Source organism: Castor canadensis, chromosome 3, assembly GCF_047511655.1.
Source record: "Castor canadensis chromosome 3, mCasCan1.hap1v2, whole genome shotgun sequence".
NCBI classification, from domain to species: domain Eukaryota; kingdom Metazoa; phylum Chordata; class Mammalia; order Rodentia; family Castoridae; genus Castor; species Castor canadensis.
The window spans coordinates 191,426,325-191,439,759 of record NC_133388.1 but is presented as its reverse complement, the minus strand read 5'-3'; the positions used below and the strand labels follow the sequence as shown (position 1 = coordinate 191,439,759).

Sequence of the window (13,435 nt, the reverse complement as noted above, 5' to 3'; positions counted from 1 at the left end):
CTTCTCCTCTAATGGCCCCTCTCAGGTGATCCTTTCTGATGGACAGCCATCCTGTAGTTGTGATGCAGCAAGCCACCTCTGTGTGTGAGTGGTACAGACTTACAGTGCTGATGTAAATTTCTTCTTCCCCTGGGAAAATTATGACATCCATCTTAGCTGAAAGAATTCTTATGTGGTCATGAAGGGAATTTTGTGTGGACAGACCTGAGTCTGAATCTGGGTCCTGCCACTTACCACTTCAGGGCCTGGCAAGGGACTCAGATTTGTGATTCTAACTCCTCATGAATACATGGGGTGCTGCTGCCTGTGTTCAGTTCTGGTACACAGTGGAACTACACACATCTGGTCCTGGCATAGCTCATGACACCCAGCCATTCAGTAGGTGGAGCTAGCCAGGTATGTTATGGGAAAAGTGAATAGTTTTAGAAATCAGCCTGTTTTCTTTTGTATTTTTTTCTTTCCTGGTATGCTTCGTGATTGATGTCCTCATCCAGCTGGTTGATGTTCATCTTCCAGCCCTGAGAGGTCAGTTTAACCCAATTAAATGCTGGGTTGCCTTGTCCCCTTTCCCTGTAATTCTCAGGAGTCTCCTGATAAAAAACAACCTTATAGTCTCAAAGCATGGCTCCTTTATGATTAGTAATGAATCTGCACTAATTAGGCAGCAAAAAATTATGTCAAGTGCTCTTCCAGGCCTGTTTGATCAGAGCTGTCAGTTGATTGCCAGGACTCTGCTGCCTCCACGAGGGATGGCTTTCAGGAGCTGCCTTCTTATCTTGTCTCATACAGAGCCCTGAGAATGGTGCAGCATCCAGGTGAGGCTGACTCCTCACCTCAAAGGAGACAGTTCCATTTATTCATTTCTGGGCTTCCCTTTAATACTTACTCTTTTGCTCTTTGATCTGACTGATAATGAGTGACAAAATATTTATTCCACAGAAACTGGTTCTGTCAGCTTTCCTCACCCCACTATGGTGGTAAAGAGCCCAAGTACCATTTTTCTCAGGTTGCCTGGCACAATGATTATGTGTTTACACAAGTCCTGTGTCAAAACGTGTACACTGTGCATGGCTGAGATTATAATGACAATGTGTAGAAATATGTGGCCTTGTGTCTAAGAAAAAGATGTAATGTATTTAAGAAAAAGTTTGAATTACTCTCTAATTAAGACTTTTGTGTCTTATAAGTGAAAAACTTTCCCTACACATTGGACTTGAAGAATTAGTAAAATGTAGAATTTGGGGTTTATTCACCTGGAAAGATAGGTACAACTGTAGTATCGATATGTTCATACCATTGGGGATTTTTTGCTGCTCTTATTAAGAGTGTTATTCAGCTAAGATGTAGAGAATTTCCTGCTTATTTCTTGTCATTTTAGCTTAAGAAAATGCATGGAATGTGTGAGTATGTGCATATACACAGCACTGGGGTTGCTAACATGAGTAAGTCATGGTTCCTGCCATTGGGCAGCTGATGGCAGCCCCTGCCTTGTGAGCAAAGAGTTGAAACACTGTAGTGTGGGGACAGAGACTGAGGTACATAGTCACTGTGTAGTGGGATGTGCAGAGGGGCTGGCTCTTAGCCTAATTACCAGAGATATTTCTACCAGAGTGAGTTTTGAGTTTCAGTGAAGAATGGCCAGATGTGAAAGCAGTACATCCCAGGCATAGAAAATTTCAGTGAAGGCTTGGGAGTCAGACTGCAAATGCAGGGCAGAAAGTTATGAGAATTGAAGGGGCTGTGTGACAGAGGCCAGATACAGAGAAGACAGGCAATGGAGGGAGAGAAAGTCAGTCCTGATGCCGGAGGCCGTCTGTGCTATGCTCTATAACTTCAACTCAGTTCTGCAGTTGGTCTCATTGGTGGGTTAGATGGGAAGTATGTATACATGATGGGTGGATGAATAAATGGGTAGATGGATGGATGGATGGGAAAGTCTCACTAAGGCAAAGAAACCAATTTAGAGACTTTTGCAATTGCCTAGTAAAGAACTGAGGAAAACCTAACCAGTGTGGAGGTGCTAGAAATAGAGAGAAAAAACAGACATGAGAAAAAGGAGATGAAAGGAGGTATTGAAAATATGAGTTGAGAGAAAGGTAGGTTCATTACCAGTGTTGAAGAAAGCTTCCAGGTGTCAGACTTGGATAATCAGATGGGTGATGACTTAGGAGGTCTGTGGGTAGAATCCATTTGGTGAGGAAGATAATTTGTCCAGCTTAGGACATTTGGACAGCTAAAGGCTGGTCCAGCAAGTAATTTGATTTTCAAGTCTCAGTTCAAGAGATCAAAGTAGATGGTGTAGATTTTGGCATCAAATATTTGGAAAGACCTGTAGGGGACAGTTATGCACAAGGATGCCTGCAGAATGAGAACAGGTGGGTAAGCTGGAAGATAGTGGTGCTGCAGCAGCATGTGAAAGATGACCGATACAGGAATTGCATCCAGGGTACACAGAGTGAATAGTCAGAGAGACCCAGAGAAGCAGAGCTGTTGTGGATGCAAACCTGCAGCTTTTCAGGGTATGGGCTCTCAACAGAGGCACATGGAACTGAGTCATCCAGTAAAATCAGGACTGGCATCCACCATTGGCTTGATCTCATGGGTTCATTTGTTACCTTGGTAAGAACATGTTTTGTGCCCACCTGGTGCCATCAGCCAGTTTGCATTAGATGTAGGAGTGCTTTGCAGGGGATCATAGAGGTTGCAGCTGGTCTGAGAGGAGAAGTAGGAGGGCACTGCAGAAGAGCCATCATTTGTAGAGAACCAGTGCATGGGCTATGTGAGAAGCTGCAAGGTGAACCATTTACTGCTACAGGAAGTAGGTCATGTTTCTATCTGGCTGCATGTGCTTGTATTATTGTAAGTAGAGGTTTTGTTCACACCGATCAGTAGCGAAACAGTGTAGTGTGCTCTGTACATTCATTAATTTGTTTTAATATATAACCTGTTCACTCCATTATTGAATATTTGAATATTGCTAAAACATCAGTCTTCTTAAGAGACCAACATTTCACATTTTTCTATAGTTTTCTTTCTAGCATCCCTTCAGAAGTGCTGTCAGTACTTCTACCGGTGTTAGGAATTCTACAAAACAGATGTTGCTTCTTGTAGAATATCATCTTACAGATTCATCTGACTCTGAGGATTACCTTGAACTCCTTAGTGAGATGCCCTGGGCCCTTGATGTTCTGGCCCCCAGTCTCTCCGGGTCACACCCTGGGTTCCAGAAGGAAGATTCAGCCGCTCCTTTTTCCTGATGCTGTTGTGCTCTTTTTCCACTGTGCGCACCTCTCTTTCTCCTTGCCCTTTTCTCTAGGCAGCTGGGCACACCCTGCTTTTTCTCTAGGATACTGTTCCAGTATTGCTGCTCATGAGGCCTTCCTGGTCAGGGCTGACTATTCCCTAACCTCCATGGAGCTCCTTCCAGCTCCCACCTGTTGAAGACTGAGTATGCAGCTTTGCTTCTGTACACTTCCTTCTTGATCCCATCTGGAATTCTGATCTCCCACCTGGCAAGGGACACTTGTGTGTACCTGGCTCCTTGCCTGGCCCTCATTCACATGCAGGAGCTGCCAGCCTGGAGATGCTCATCTTGTCCTCCGCTTCTTTCTAGGGAAGCAGTTCAAGTGCACTGTGTGTGACTACACGGCGGCCCAGAAGCCACAGCTGCTGCGGCACATGGAGCAGCATGCCTCCTTCAAGGTAAGAGGACTTGGGAATGGAGGCAGAGACTCTGACTGCAAATGCACCACATTTGGTGCTGCCTTCCCTTTCAGATCCCTTAGCTGCCATGTATGGAGTCCCAGTATATCTCAGTTTACTCTGTACTTTCTCTTTCCAGAAGTGTAACATTTCTCTGTACTTCAGAAACCAGGGCAAGGAACAGTGTGTAAGAGCAAGCAGTCAGAAGACAAGTCATGCTGTTAACCACAAAATGGGATTTAAAGGATGACTGCAGGCTTTAGTGGCATGTATTTGTGCGTTTAGATCTTGGTGCACTGCAGGTGAATCACCTGGTAAAACAGGTGTAAAGGTTGGAGGCAGTGCTCAGGAGTGGCCACCAGCATGAGACAGAGGCTCAGGTGGTGGTGGCTCTCTGTATCTTTTAATATCTTTAAGTCGTATTTTTTAATGCAGGTAATAATATCTGGTTAGCCACCACATAGTACAGTTACAGAGCATAAGAACTGTTGTCCAGCAGATTGTCTAGTTAAAAATTCTGCTCACTTGGGGCACCTTGACTCTTAACATTAGTCCTGCTGTTGGCACTTACACATGGAAATGAAATCCAAAAAATTTGCAAACAAGTTGCTCTAAAATGTTTTTTGAAGTCATGTGTACCACAGAATCCCAGAGAATGGTAGAATGTGGAATGGACTTTTGGTTACCACACTCATAGCTTGCATCTACTGAGCATCTCTTAGTTCATGGCACAGCGCCATGAACTACACATCTGTGGAACCCGTTCTCCCCACAGTACACACTGTTTCCCCTGGTTTGTCAAAGAAGAACCTGAGCCACAGAAGTCAGCTGATCACTCCTTAGTCTTTTCTGCCGTATCCCTGTCTTCCAACTTCAGTGGTCATTATCATGTTGACTAACCTGTGTTCACCACTTGTGAGGTGACAAGGACCTTCCCCAGCAACAGACTCACCTCATTCTCAAAACAGCTTATGGAGATGAATTTGCCTCATTTCTTCTCATGCAGTTGAAGGAGCTAAGTGGTTCAGAGGGGGTCATCGGCTTATATATATCTTCAGTATAGGAGTGAAGGAGCTGGCGACCTTATGCTTCTCTCTTTACATCTTCTCAGAACTTGTGAGCAGAAAGAGAGGAACTGGAAAAACTAAGGCTGCTGCAGCCTTTTGCTTCTGTGATGTCTATTCTCAACATGAGTTGCTTAGGTAGGATCCACATACCACCTGATGGGAGAGCTGCAGTCTGAATCTGGGAGGTCTTTGGTGTTAACGCCTGTATTGTACATAGCTGAAAAAAGAACTTCACTTTGCATTTCACGGTGCATGATGTATTTCTTTGGGAGACTCTAGACTTTCTTAGACTAGTGCAGTTATGCTAGAGAACAGATAGCTAAGCCAGCTGTCACTTTACTGATGAGAAATTTAGACCCAGTGAGGTAGTTATTTTCCTGGCTACTTCAGTTTTGGTGGGTTTTGCATTCATGTGTAGTCTTCAGCCTTGAAGTCCTCATTGTTTTCTAAGACTGGATTCTCTGGTTAGGTGCAGAGGAGATAAGATATTTAGTTAAGAATTACTCACATGTATGGTTACTACCTTTTTCCTGCCATCATGCACTTGGCATGGGCCTGGAGCTGCTGCTCTGAGCTGGTTTCTCTCTGGCTCCCAGTGGATTTAGGTTCCCTTCCTACTAAGTTGTGCTAAAACTGGGAATGAGATTCGGGCCAGAGCAAAGAGTACTAAAGCCAGCCTGGGCCTCTCTCGTTCTTACTCTCCTATGCCGGTGAGTCTAGGTGGTATGTCTCAGGTAACTGGAACTAACAGAGCTACATGAAACTGCCCCTGCCAGCTCCCTTCATCCATATGGAAGCGGTTACTCTTTTCTAGCCACGCCTGTTCTCGTTTCCTCTTGCTGCGTGACTTACCATCAAGTTAGGCATTAAGCAGCACACATTTATTGTCTTACAATTCTGTGATTCAAAAGTCCAGTATGGTTCTCACTAGGATAGAATCAGTTATTGGCAGAACTGTGTTTCCTCTGGAGACTCTGAGAGAAACCCTTGCTTTTCTTGCTCCTGGAGGCCATTTGCAGCTCTTGGCTTGTGGTCCCTTCCTCTTTTTCAGAGCCCGCAGCACAGCATGTCTTATCTCATCTTCTGCTTTAACTCTTCTACTTTTAGGGACCCTTGGGACAATATTGGGCCCACTTAGATAACCCAGGGAGTGCCCTCATCTTATGGTCAGATGATTAGTAACCTGAATTCCTCCCCAGTCTTAATTCCTCTTTGCCATATAGGGCAACACAGTTACAAGTTCCAGGGATCAGGACATGGGCATCTTTGAAAAGGGGCGTTATTGTGCCAATCATAGTCCCCTACTTTTTTCCTTTCACATCTGCCTATGGTAGAATATTTTCGCTGAGGTCAGAAAATATGTAATGTGCATTTCATACTAATGGCAAACATTACTAAGACGTTAAGTTTCTCTTTTTACTAATCTTATATTTGGCCTTAGAATCCTTGGGCAGATTGCAGCTGGCTTACAAGATGAAGTCAACTCGCTTTTCTGGAGGTAGAAATAATTTATAATATATGATTTGCAACAGGAGATATTGAAATAAGGCAAATTCCTATTTTTTTTGAAATGGCACGTTCTCTATTTATTTAGAATTCACTAAGTAAGATGTGAAAAATGGTGTGAGTCCCTTTGTTTGCAGAATGTTTTGCTATTTTTTTTTAGATGCAGTTGAGTTCATACAGTAAGTGCACATTTTTTTTTTTGATGGAGACAGAAGATACCATCAGTTTTACTGCTGATAAAGCTCCCTTGGAGAATGTGGCTTTGCTGAGTGGTCAGATGATGATGCTTCACATCTGAGTTAGGCAGAGAGTCCTCTCAGTCAAAAGCAGGCCAAGAAACCGTTATGCAATCATAAACATCTCCTCTTTTATCAGCACTTCTCTATCTCATGAAAATATAGTTATAACTGCTTTCAGTGGCTGCTAAAATATGGTACCATAGGATGAGTACCATAGTTTACTTAATCCTAGTCCTCATAATTGGATAGTGTGGTTATCTCCACTTTTTGTTTTTATAAATAACCCTAAAATAGACACCTTAATTCTGAAAGCATTTCTTTGTCATCCTAAAATCTAGCAGGCTATAAAACACAGGGTGAAGCACACAAACCTCTGAGAATTCACAGATAGTGAATGTATTATATACACTTCTTGCAGCTACAATTAAAGTGCTGGGTCCCTGGGGTGGGACCAATGCTCTTGACCTTAGAGAAGTTCCCAAGAAGATAATTCGTTGGATATGATAGACTGCTGCTGAGCCAGGAATCTTTAAACATTAATAGACTTGTTCCTCTGTCTTTCTGTCCGACTCCTTGCTTTCTTGCAGATAAATTGGTTTGCCCATTGTTATATAGGGCAGTGTGACCCATAGGCAGGAATTACCTTATGGATTTCTCTTTCTCTCTCTTTTAGGTTCCTATAGTCCCATAGCTCTGTTAGAGGAATGTTCTCAGTGACTGGGCTGGTTGATTCAGTGGCAGTTGCCTTGCACATGAATCAAGAGACTGTTTTTAAGTAAAGTTTTATCTTTTCATTTAAAGAACTTGCTTGTTTTTGCTAGCATTGTCTGTATCATTGCACACTAAGTTTGAGAATTAGACTAAGTTTGATTTACTGGAGTCATACCAGCTATGAAGTTGGATTGTAATTACTGACTGAAAAAAAGTACTTGTGCTACATTAAGGTTGGGGGCAAGCAACAGATGAATGCCAGAGGAAAATCAAGTTGAGCTGGAATCATAACCCCATACAAAAATGGTTCTTGAGACTTACCATTCTCAGTGATTTGGGTCATTTTGCCTCCTCTCCCTTATCTCCTGCATTACTTGCTGGCTTGATTGATTAGCTTATTCATTCTAGGAAACTATGCAAGATTTCTCTTAGCATTCTTTTAGATATCAACATCTGAATATGGTATTTTAAGATAATTTTAAAATCCAAGAAAAATATTAACAGGTGAAATAATATTATTTTCCCTTAATATTGGCTTTTTAATATTGTCTTATTTTTATGAATGGTTATCTCATATAGGCAAAGTTATAAAAGGAACATGTTGCAAAGAAGAGTAATCTTGGGTATATGATAAAATGCCCAGCTTCACTGATTAAAAAAAATCAGTAAAACTGTTAGTGACAATAATGCAGTCTTTGATCAGAAGACTTGCAAATCCTTTGTCCTATGTGGAAGCACCCAGGCAGGACATATGGGTGTCATGGAGTTTTTTAAAAGTTAGGAAGAGGAATTGCAAAAGGGCAAGGTGGGTCCAGGTGGAAGTTGCCTCTTTCTCTTTTCAGGTGCTTTTAAAACTTACACTAGCCTCTTGGAAGGGAGATACCTGGTAATTCCTAACCACCAGTAATGGATGAGTGGGGAGGGGCATGGGTGGTCCCTGGGCCAGGTGGGGATAGTTGAGTTGTCCCCACACCAGGATGTGAATAACCTACACACATCTTTGCAGTTGAAAAGAAGGCTCAGAGAAAAAGAAGAATGTCCAACCTGAAATACAATATCAAGGCATATACATTGTAAGAGTCCCAAACTTTCCCCAATTCTAGTCTGCCTCAAAAACCAAATTAGAACATTGTTTTTTACGTAGGTTGGTAAACATTCAAAAGTTCAAGAGCACACTCCATTAGATGCCATGAGGAAATGGCCATGCTTATATATTGCTAACTAAAGAGAAAGTGGCCATGGCCTTCGGAGTCAGTTTGGCAAAATTCTCTCAAAATTGCAAGTACATGTACTCAGACTCAGCATTGCCACTTAGAATTTGTCTCCTGAAGATAAGCTTGCAGGTATAAGAAGCCTTTACTATGCAGGGTTATTCCACAGAATCAACTGAAATGTCCATGAGTAGAGCAACAGTTAAATACACAATGCTGCATTCAAACCACACAATGCTCTTCAGATGCAAAAAAGTCCAGAAGGTCTCTATTTACTTCTGTGGAAAGATATTTAAGATATATAATGAAGTGCAAAAGGAAGGTTAAAAGAAGGTAACACTGTTTCTGCATTACTTACGTTTGCTTCAAGGCTTCTATAAGAATACATGCTGAATAAACAAAGACACATTGCCTGTTGGGGACAGGTGAGGATAGGAACTGATTTGATGGGAGGACAGGGCTTCAGGGACACTTTTCCCTATGTCTTATTTTTTAACCACATGAATATAATCTTTACCTATTCAATAAATTTAAGTAAAAAGCAGCAACATTGTAAGTAAAAATGATATTCTAGAAACTACCTAAAGTCAAGGCTGAATGTAAACATGTTTCTTAAATGTGATATCATTTTAGGAAGATGGTGGCAAATTACCTTTTGAAATTTCCTTGAGAGTCTGTTTGACATTTTCAAATTTGGCAGGTTTTCAAATCTTGGAGCAATGTGATCTCATAGAAAAACCCATGACTTAAAACCAGAGAAAGGCTCAATTTCTGGGTATGCCTCTTGTAAGCTGTGTTATTTAACATCTTTATATAAATTGTATTGTCAGTAAAATGCTGATGGTGATGCCTTTATGCTCGTGGGTTATCAAAGAATCTCTTGAAAGTGACTACAGTTCCCAAAAGAAAGCAAATATAAACAGTCTGATCATGTTCATATTATTTTTGGTAAGATTAAATTATGTTTATAAATCACTCACTTTAAGTATTTCCACAGGTGTTATGTTTTTACACGTATTTAGACATTGATGCTATCTTAGTTTTTGTTGTTACTTGGGTTGTTGACTTTGGAGTTAGGCAAATTAGGGTAAAAATCTCCATGCTGCTACTTGCTAACTAGCTGACCTTTGGATTCTTTTGCCTTTTTGGGTCCTGTCTTCTTCTTTGAAAAATGTGAATAATGATACAATTTTTTTTCAAGGGCTGTTTTTTAGAAGGATAGGTTGCTTTGAGGAAATAGCCCAGAAGGAATGTGTCCTCACAACTTAGGCAGATGTAACCTATCAGCCTTCCCTAAGCTGGAGGAGGACTTGAGAGGACCTCAGCTTGCTCTCTCCATAAGGAGAACCAGGGCTATGGTCACCTTCCTTACCAGCTTGGCTCCTCTGTAATAGTCATTGGAATTACTTGGAACTGTTATATAATGGTTTCTAAACTCAGGGGACACTTTCAGTGAGTCCATCTGGCATCCTTGACCCAGACACTTTTCCATGTGGTGCTGATGCCAAAGTTCCACAGGCTTCATAGTCTGCCAGCCATTGTACTGGGTTTGGAACTCTGTGAACAGAGGCCCTATGTGAGCATTTACTTTTGAAATGTGTTCTTATAAATAGGATAGCACTGCATCTTCTTTCTATCTGTGTGTGTGCCCACACATGAGTGTTACATGCATGTGCCTGTGTATACCTAATCTGACAATGGCTGCCTTTTCCTTAGAGTGCCTAGTACATTTATGTTTAATGTAATTATCAACATGTTTGAATTCAAGAGTACCACCTTTGTATTTATCTTCCGTCTGTGGTATTTGTTCCTTTGCTCTTCCTTTTTTCTTCTCTGGATTCTTTTGGGTGAATCAAGCTTTTTTTTAATATTCTATTTTATGTCCTCTATTGGCCTTTTCTTTTAGAACTGTTACAGATTTATAGAAAAACTGTAAAGGCAATACAGAGTCTCTGTATACCACATCCCCAGTGTCTCCTGCACCATCTAGTATGAATACAGTGCATTTATTCCAATTGATGAATCAATATTAATATATTAACTGAAGTCCATAGTTTTATTATTTTATTAGCTTTTACATAATGTTCTTTTCATGTTTTTTGATGTCACTAGGATACCACATCACGTTAGTTGTCATGTCATTTTGGATTCTGCATTTGATGGTTTCTCAGACTTTTCCTGTTTTTGATGACCTTAGAAGTTCAGAGGGCTACATGGAAGATATTTTATAGCATGTTTCTCAGTTTTGTTGTTCTTTTAGCTGTGTGTGTGTGTGTGTGTGTGTGTGTGTGTGTGTGTGTGTGTGTGTATGTGTGGTGCATGTGTGTTTTCATGGATGCTGTAGACATTACATTTTTATTTTAACAAGTCTAATCTCAAATGCACAATATAATATGAACAATATAAGTATCATAAAACACTGTATATGCATGAATATATATATGTATATATATATATTTATTTATACATCCTCCTTTCTTATACTTTGGGTTCTTGTTGTCATACTTACAAGCTCCTTGATATAGTTATTTTTGCTTTAATCAGCTACTGTTTTAAAGATATTTCAAACATACATGTTAAAATATAATTTCTTAAAGTTTAAAAATTTAAAAAATTTAAAAGGTAATAAATGTAAATATAAATTTGCCTGCATATTTACCCTTTCTGGTGTTCATTTTTCCCTAGCAGGTCTGGGCTTCTCTCTCATAAGTTTTCCTTTAGTTTGGAGAATTTCCTTTAGTATTTCTTATATGTTGGTGTGCTAGAGTTGATTTCTCATAGTTTTTGTTTGAAAATGTCTTTAGTTTCTCCTATTCAAAAATGTTTTGACTTGTAAAAACTGTTTTGATGGCTACAGATTTTAGGGAAACATCACTCTAAAGATATTTTTCCATTACCTTTTGTCCTTCATTGTTTTTAATCCATTCATCATCCCCTTTTATGTAATGGAGCTTTTTCTTCAGGTTGGGTTTAAGATTTTTCTGTTGTGTTTTGGTTTTTATCATATTATTATCAGTGAGACTAGGTACAGTGTCCTTTGTATTTACCTAACTTTTGTTTACTGAGCCTTTGGATCTATGGGTTGACGTCTTTCATCAGTTGAACTGTCCTCATCTCCATCCTTGATCTCTGTAAATATTCCCTCTTCATTTGCTCTCTCCTTTTCCTCTTAGGACAGTAATATTACAAATAGTAAACTGACTTTACTCACCTCATTCGGATCATCTCTCGTTTTTTTTCTCTCTCTTTTCCTTTCTCTTTGGTTTCTGTTGACTTTGCTTCAAATTTATTATCTTTTATTTTGATAGGTCAAATCTATTAAGACCATCAAACAACAATTAATTTTTAATGTTTAAAAAATTCTAGCATTTCTATTTTATTTCTTTTAGCTTTTATTCTTTGTTAAACTTTATCATCTGTTCACTTATGTTCTCCCTTTGAAAGCCGTTACCATATTTATCATAGTGGTTTTAATATGTGCATCTAATAATTTCAATATATGGGCCATCTGCACATGGGTTTATATTTTTCTCTTGAATTTTTTTCTGTTGATTTGAGGTTACATTTTTCTTGCTTCTTTGCATGTCTCAGGATATTTAATTGAGTGCCAGCTATTACATGTGGAAGAAATCATAAGAGATGAGGTAAATCACAGCTGGCATCAGAAAGTAAACATTCTTCTTTTTTTTTTTTTTGGTGATACTGGGGATTGAACTCAGGGCCTTATTCTTGCTAGGCAGGCACTCTACCCCTTGAGCCACAAACCCAGCCAAGACAGTAAACATTCTTAGTATGGGGAATTGTACAGAAGAATGCAAGAAGCAGGCCTGACTGCTCTCTTTCTTGAGAGGGCTGCTTACAAGCTTGACTCTTTGCTGGTATCTGGGAAGTTGGACTTCATGAGAGTTCCCAGCACCCTGACTGGTAAAAGAGGCTTACTGTCTGTATACTGTATTATAAGAATTGTGCTAAAGGCTGCCTTCTTTTAGGAGTCTGGAGTTTTGGTACCTGTTATAGCAGAAGCTACCTATGTGATGAGGCCCCCTTTAAGATTCCTGGGCACCGAGCCTCTGATGAGCTGCTTTGGTTGGTGTGGCTTCACATGTGTTGTCACGCTTGTTGCTGGGGAAATAAGTATGTCCCATGTGACTCCACTGGGAGAGGACTCTTGGAAGCTTACATAGGGTTTTCCCTAGAGTTTATCCCCACCCTGCTGTCTGATGTTGTTTTGTATTCTTTTGCTATAATAAATTATTTTCTGAATCCTAGGAATCTTCTTAGTGGGTCAGTGAATCTGACACAGGAACGAACAAGTCTAATGTTTTTCCTGCTAGGGCTGGGCTCTGTGCCAATCTTGAGCTGGTTCCACTATCTTCAGATGCTCTGAGAACAGGATCAGGATTTCCTTCCAGTGAGCCTGAGCATCTGAGCACCAGGGAGGCTCCAGAAATCACTGTTTTGTAGGTCAGCTGCTGGATTTCTAACCATGTCATTCTCCATCAGCATTACAGGCCCACTGCTGGCTTTTTGGGTTGCCAGATAGTTCTTGTTTCTCTCCAGCTCCACTCTGACTTTTTGACCCTTGGGAGATCTCTCGCCTATCTCCTGACACCCCAGCCCTGGGGAGGTGCTGGGTGTGCCCTGTATGCTTTGTCAGGGTGATGGTGTCTTTTCCCTCTCCTTCTCCCTTGCACTTGGTGAAGTCCTCAAAAGGAAGAAGTGGAGAGATCCCAGTAATGGGAATAAAAACAGCCACCATTTTCTCTTCTTCTAGGCAGTATTTGTCTCTTTCTGGAATTAGCTTAGGTATAGGTTTCTTTGTGTCCTCAGCCATTGGATGGATTTTTTTAAGAAGATCTGTCTTGTCATTAGTGTGGAAGCAAGGCTCACTTGTGGTTTTCTAAGCCTAAGTGGAAGCAGAATTACTTCTTGAGATCCTTCCTGAGATAGTACCTCCTATGTTTCCTGCATGCAGCGGTGTCCACTATCTGTTCATGTT

At 40.6% G+C, this 13,435-nt stretch overlaps 1 protein-coding gene across 3 annotated transcripts in view; it reads left to right on the top strand.

The window, feature by feature from the left end:
* Nucleotides 1-13,435, top strand: part of Zfat (zinc finger and AT-hook domain containing) — a 204,933-nt gene that overhangs the window by 121,389 nt on the left and 70,109 nt on the right. For all 3 annotated transcript variants that reach the window (XM_074069270.1, XM_074069271.1, XM_074069269.1), the window contains exon 11: nucleotides 3,614-3,702. In XM_074069270.1, the coding sequence (XP_073925371.1) occupies nucleotides 3,614-3,702 (89 nt within the window). The remainder of the gene's footprint in view (nucleotides 1-3,613; nucleotides 3,703-13,435) is intronic.